The sequence below is a fragment of the Octopus bimaculoides genome, chromosome 28 (genome assembly GCF_001194135.2).
Source record: "Octopus bimaculoides isolate UCB-OBI-ISO-001 chromosome 28, ASM119413v2, whole genome shotgun sequence".
NCBI lineage: Eukaryota > Metazoa > Mollusca > Cephalopoda > Octopoda > Octopodidae > Octopus > Octopus bimaculoides.
The window spans coordinates 14657688-14664907 of NC_069008.1; the positions used below are offsets into that span (position 1 = coordinate 14657688).

Genomic DNA, 7220 nt, shown 5'->3' on the forward strand with positions numbered 1-7220 from the left:
ATATATATATATATATATATATATATATACATACATACATACATACATACACACACACACACACACACACATGAGGGCATGTTGAAAAGTTCCTGGTTTTGGATAACAGAAAATACAGAAAGGATCAGTTCATTATGATTTTATTCAACACATTCCCCTCTCAGATGCACACACTTATTGCAGTGGTTCTTCAGTTTTTCTAAGCCCTGTAAAAGAACTAGGAAGGTTGGGCCTCCAACCAGGACTATCGAGACACCCTCAAAGCAAGGAATTTTTCAGCACTCCTTTGTATATGTGTCTGAATGTGTTTCTCTGTGGACAGCTGTAATGCAGCATGTGAACAACTGTCTTCAACTTACCAACCACCTCCCTCCTTAAAGCTATGCATTCCTCACACTTTCCCTTCAGTATTCTAAAAGTTACACGTGTACATGTATTGGTGTGTGTGTATCTATACAGGTATCTATGTATTCATATTCATGATGTATGCAGCATCCATCATAATATAAAGTCCTCTTTCACCAAGCCCCACCCACCTCTTGAAAATTTCCAAATTTAGATTCTTTCACTCAACTTCTACCTTGCCCCTCTCATTCAAGTTCAGTGCAACTCAGCCCTCACCTCACACCTTCCTTATAGCACAGCCAAAATAGCTGAGCAATTTTTATAAGAGTTTTATAAGTTTTATAACTAACTGAAACACCCAGTGTTGCCCGAGCTGAAGGCTCAGGGAATAAATGGCAACATTGCAAAGCAATTTATTTAACTTAAAGTAAATCTTCTGAAAAAAAATACTCAACATAGTTAAAGGCAATTTGAAAAAAGTTTTTGACAAAGAATATTTTTTCAGATTTCATTGTTTTAAACATATACAATTTCTATGATTCTACAAAACATTGTACACAAATCTAAATATTTTCAGTACCCCAATTTTTATTTAAACAATTTCAACCATAACTCAAAGCTCTCATTCTAAATGCTTCCACCAAACCCTAACTTTAATCCTTTAGCCTTTAAACTGGCCATATCCAGTTAAAATAATCTACCTGTCATCATCATCGTTTAACGTCCGCTTTCCATGCTAGCAAGGGTTGGACGATTTGACTGAGGACTGGTGAAACCGGATGGCAACACCAGGCTCCAATCTAATTTGGCAGAGTTTCTACAGCTGGATGCCCTTCCTAACGCCAACCACTCAGAGAGTGTAGTGGGTGCTTTTACGTGTCACCCGCACGAAAACGGCCACGCTCGAAATGGTGTCTTTTACGTGCCACCCGCACAAGAGCTAGTCCAGGGGCACTGGCAACGATCTCGCTCGAAAACCCTGCAAAGGCCAGTCAGGCGGTACTGGCAACGGTCACGCTCAAGATGGTACATCTTATGTGCCACCTGCACGAGAGCCAGTCCAGAGGCACTGTATTGTCTTCAAACTGACTAGTTCCAACCTCTCATACCTACCCTACAATATTATTCTAAAAATAAACAATCATATCATCGAAATCTTGGAACTATGAGATAATACATGATTAATTTAAAACAACATGAATAAATAAGTATTGCATTTGACAAAGAACTCTGAATGTTAAAGGATTAAATCCTAAATGTAAGGCCCTATTTCAAAATTCTAACCTTCAGCTTATCTCTGAATCTTAAACCCTAATCCTACATCCTAATACCAATCCCAGGTCCAAAGATTATATTTTGTGTAGATTAGCAACCTGGTATGTTTAAAACATACTTTCAAAAATAAAACTGAAAAGGAAAAAGTGTCATTAGGTACATACTTTGAAATGAACAGAACAAAGATGATAAACACTCGCAATTTGGAAAAACCTGTATTTAAAATACAAAAGAATATGAAAAAATTTTGAGGAAAAGATATAGAAGTTATGTGAGACATTTATTTGATACTTTGTAAAGTAATATTAAAGCAGCAGACATGCCTGCATTGTACAATTAGACCAACATGGAACACTTGGGTTCTTGCAAAGAATAATTGAGGATCTTTTTTCCATATAAGTCTCTGATGTAACACTACAGGTGTTTTCAGTCTGTTGTTGAGAAATTGACTGGTATATTTCAGTTTTGGTGCACAGTTTCAAAGACCTGCAGCTTTTGACTCATCATATCTTTTGTTTAGTCACAGGAATTTCATGTAGTAAATATATACATACAAATAAGTGTTGTTAATACAGAGAGAAGAGATGGGTTAGATGGTACAAAAAGCACAGCACACACACACACACACACACACATATATATATATATATATATATATACACTAGACTGCCCATGACCTGTTGGGTCACCAGGAAACTCAGTTTCCCAGCAACGGAATTTTGCTTTCTGGGTTTTTTTTTCTTTTTCTTTTCCAGGTTATTTCACATGCTTTCAATGAATGTGATGTTGAAATCATGTGTAAACAGCTCCTTTCCCCCGAAAAGGAAAGATATGGCTGCTATTTCTTGCACTCCCTGCTACCACATAAGTATTTCAGGTCCTTTATCACAAATAGCTGTTAAGTGGTAGCAGGGCATGCTAGAAATAGCAGCCAAATCTTTGGAAGGGAGACACATTGAAAACACTCAAAAAAAACCCTACAGAAAAAAAAACTATTTCACACTGCGATTACAAACAGGTCTTTTAAGAAATAATTACCATATTTTTAAAGTCATTTTCACTTTAGAATATTTTTTAAATATGCAAAAAAATTAATATTGTGTTGTATATTTCATCAGTATCTTCAATGTGTTACTCTGTTGTCACCACTTAGAGTGTTGTCGTTCTGTGAGGTCACCACTCATAGCTTAGTTATTAAGCTATACACGATAAAATCAACGGAGAATGAGAGTGTGTTGATGTAGAATTTATTTTGTTACGTTTGGTTATACACCGTGGGGGCTGACATGTGCTTCATAGAAGTCCCACCTAATTGGAAATCCCTTCACTGCAGACCAGCTCATTAGCGAGCCCGCAGTGAAGTTCCTGTGTACAGTTCGTCTGTTATAAGTCCTTGGGCAGTGCCCTACACTGGATCCCTTAGCCAGCGCCAGTCCACAAGCCATCAGCTGCCAGTACACAGCATGTTTCCAGAAAAGTAAGAAACATTATAAAGTGATTATGTAATATTTGTTTACAAAATAAATACGAGATAAAAAAATTGTCAACTTTTATTGTATTCATTATATATATTGTTTGCAGTATAAATTAATATTACTAAGAAATATTACCGGTCTCTGGCACATTGGAAAAAAAACTGCTGGTACACCACATCAGATAGCTTGAGAAGCACTACCTTAAATCACAGTTTTGCAATTAGATCATGTCTATTAGTGTAGAACAGCCCAGGAAAAAGCTCTGCTTAGATTTCGTCCAGTTTAGGATTGTAAGTGAAAGTGATGAAAGATCAGGATGCCCATAATTAAATACATAAGTCATAGCATCTTGTGCATGTATCTTGGGCTTGTAGTAAAACTGGAAGGGAGAATACAGAGCTCTCCAATCTCTGACCTTGCAATATGGTTATTAACACCATCTTGTAAATGCATGTGATAAACGTTGGTTGTTAAACAGCTATATGAGAGAGAGAGAGACAAGGAGGGAGAGTGTGAAAACGGGAGGAACGACAGAGGAGGAGGGAGGTCAGTGAGAGAATGAGATGCAAATAACAAAAATAGGGAGGAGTAAAAAAAAATAGAGAAAGAGAGAGAGAGGTGAGTGAGATAAACAAAGTTCTTTTATAGAGTATATTTTTACTGTCTTATCCAATGTCCTCTTGTTTACCAAATGGGTACATTTTGGTTCTCACCCCCATTAAAAAATTGCCTTTAAAAAAACTGGGTTATCTCCCCACTAAAAAATTGAGTTTATGTGACAAGAGATTGGATGAAAAGAGTTAGAGCCTTTTGATTCAGTACTTCAACACTTTGTTGACGTTTGGTCTCTTCAAAAGGAATGGTATGATTTGTTATAAAAATATTATCAGATTCAATAAGATGTTTAATTTTTCAATTTTTGTGTTTATTAATTTTTTTCAGTTTTCATGTTCATTAATCTTTTCAGTTTTATATAATCTGTTATAAAAATGTTATCAGATTCAATAAGATGTTTCATCTTTTCACTTTTGGTTTATTGAGGGTTAAACAATTTTTTAAGATGTGGGAGACAACCAAAAGTACCGATATTTCTCATAAAACTTGCGGAGACAACCCAATGTTTTAATGGGGGTGAGATAACCAAAAGGTACCATCAAATGTTAGCATGTGACATTGAAGAAGATTTGGCGGTTATTTCCAGCAGGTCGAGCAACTACAGAAATTCTCACTTTTCATGCAGCAAAACACTTCATCTTATGCTGCTCTGTGATCATTTCAACATCTGAGATGTGACACCCCATGCATCAGACCTCGATTTGTGAGCTAATGTACAGCACAAACATTTGATCACTATAAACAGATCGTCTCCATGGATTGTTCAGCAAGAAACTACAGAAAAGTCTTTCTTGGCCTCGTTTATTAATATATCAACTGCAAGTTTCTCATTGAGAAATAAGGGTTTCCCAGATAACTTAGTGAAAGACTGGAGCCTGGTGCAGCTCTCCAGCTATGGCCAAGCCATCCAACTCATGCTAACAAGGGACAATGGACGTTAAATGAGAGATTTCCAGACAACAGATGAGAAATCAAGTAGAATGATTTCCAACTTATTTAGCCATAACAAATGTCCTTCAATGTCTACATGTTAGTGGACGATAAATTTAGATTAGCCAGAGAAACATTTTTCAAGTCTCCTCTTTAACAGATTTCCCTCCAGAGTGTATTTGTTTGTGTCTTCTTAAAAGACTCTCAGTGATAAATGATTTCTCACATATTTCACAATGAAAGATATTTTCTCCAGTATGAATTCTTCTGTGTTTTGTTAAATAACGATTACAGACAAAATATTTATCACATATTTCACATTTGAATGGCTTTTGTCCTGTATGTCTTTTCTTATGTCTGTTTAGATCACTTTTAGAGACAAAAGCCTTCCCACAGATTTCACACTGATAAGGTTTTTCTCCAGTGTGGATTCTTTCATGAACTACAAGATGGGAATTCTGAGTGAAAGATTTGCCACAAATTTCACAGTGAAATGGGTTGTCACCCGAATGAATTCTTTCATGCTCTGTTAAATTACTCTTTTTACCAAAAGATTTCTCACATATATCACAATGATATGGCTTTTCTCCAGTGTGACTACGTGTGTGAATTATCAATTGTGAATTATCACTATACGTCTTCCCACACACTTCACATCGATGCAGTTTATCTCCTCCGTGTATCTGTTTATGTCTTTTTAGGTGACTGTTAGTAATAAATGATTTGCCACATATATCACAGTAAAATGGTTTCTCACCTGTATGTATTTGCACATGAACTGCAAGATGGGAATTATTACTGAAGGATTTCCCACAAATTTCACAACGGAATGGTCTTTCCCCAGTGTGGATTCGTTTGTGAACGACAAGATTAGAATTATCAGTGAAGGATTTCCCACATATTTCACAGTGAAACGGTTTTTCTCCAGTGTGACTACGTATGTGGATAACAAGATGAGAATTTTGGCTGAAAGATTTCCCACATATTCTACATTGAAACTGTTTTTCTCCAGAATGCATTTCTTTGTGCGTTAAAACTTCTTGTTCTGAAGAGAAAGTTTCCTTACAAATCTCTCAGCTAAATTCAGGAATATCTCTGTACAATGGCTCTTGTTTGATAAATGTTTCACTATGTACAGCTTTCTCATTTCTGTCTGTCTCTCTAACTGTATCTATATTGTTAAAAATAGTTGTATTAGAAGTATCCAAGTGATTAACATTTTCCATATCAATCACTGGGGAAGCTGAGAAATATCTGTAAGTTAATCTGATATGGTTCAGTTTCTTGTCTTAGCTATCACAGACATCCATTGACAAGTGTGGAACACATGTAACATATGTAAACTTTCAACTCACTGCTAGGATGTTTGTTGATGGCCTGGTTCTCTCAAACGGACACACATTTTGTTGTAGACAGAAAGTCTTCTGTTTGTACATTAAGAAATATGGATATGGTTAACGGATGTTATGTTAGTTGTAAAATTATAACAATGTTCAGGATTGGTAGCTCATATTCTAGTAAAATTGGTGTTCACTGACCACAAGTTGATACAGGGCATCCGGCTACCACAAACTGTAAAATAAGATGTAACTATGTAAGATGGTGTACAAAGTGTGCATATGTATATGTATGTGTGTATAATTTTTCATGTCAACTAAAATTTGGTACAAGCAATAAATGATTTAACCTTTTAGCATATAGATTATTTTGTCAAATGTAAAGCTTATTTTTTAAGTAATCATTTATTATCTAATAGCTCCAAGATTTTGATGATGTGATTGTTATTTTTACAATAATTTAGTGTGAGCTGAAAACAGCAAGGATACTATTCATGGTCAGCTCTGACTGAAGGAGGCCAAAAAAAAGTATGAGAGGTTGGATCTAGTCAGTTCGAAGATAAAAACAGGAAGAATACGTGGGCCTGATATGGTCAGTTTAAATGCTAAAGAGTTAAGCTGTAGTGAAATGAAAATATTTAACAGTGATCGTGGTGGAACACTGATTCCAAAACATGTAGGTCGTCCTGTCTTATACACAAACGTTTACCTTAACATGAGATAATTACTGCATATAATTAGATTAGCACAACTAATTAAAAACAAACTGAAAAATCCAGCAGAAGATTGATTTGGTTTTTCTCAAATAAGAAAAACTTCGACCAAGATCAAAAAGTTAACAGAAGAAATGACAGATATATGCAGACCCTTCTGAAATTCCAAGTGTTATACATACAAAATTTCCTGCACCTGTCATGAACTAGGACCACTTGATTCAATCATCTAGATGATTCAGATCTCATATAGAAGCAGTTGTTGAAGCCGAAGGTGGCTTTATTGAATAACATTATAGAAAAGAAGATTTTTATCCTCATAGCATTTTTTGATAAATAAAGTTACGTTATTATATATGTTTTTTTTATAAATATAAATCTGTTCTCAAATATCTTACACACCCTTTGCCAGTACCGCCTGACTGGCCTTCATGTGGGTGACACGTAAAAGCACCCACTACACTCTCTGAGTGGTTGGCGTTAGGAAGGGCATCCAGCTGTAGAAACTCTGCCAAATCAGATTGGAGCCT

At 35.7% G+C, this 7220-nt stretch overlaps 2 protein-coding genes across 3 annotated transcripts in view; one reads left to right on the top strand and one right to left on the bottom strand.

The window, feature by feature from the left end:
• Positions 1-7220, top strand: part of LOC106883058 (zinc finger protein OZF) — a 35564-nt gene that overhangs the window by 12844 nt on the left and 15500 nt on the right. The window lies entirely within an intron of this gene.
• Positions 1882-7220, bottom strand: part of LOC106883060 (zinc finger protein 329) — a 7195-nt gene continuing 1856 nt past the window's right edge. For both annotated transcript variants that reach the window (XM_014933932.2, XM_052977581.1), the window contains exon 2: positions 1882-6212. In XM_014933932.2, the coding sequence (XP_014789418.1) occupies positions 4781-5659 (879 nt within the window). In that variant the 5' untranslated portion in view covers positions 5660-6212 and the 3' untranslated portion in view covers positions 1882-4780. The remainder of the gene's footprint in view (positions 6213-7220) is intronic.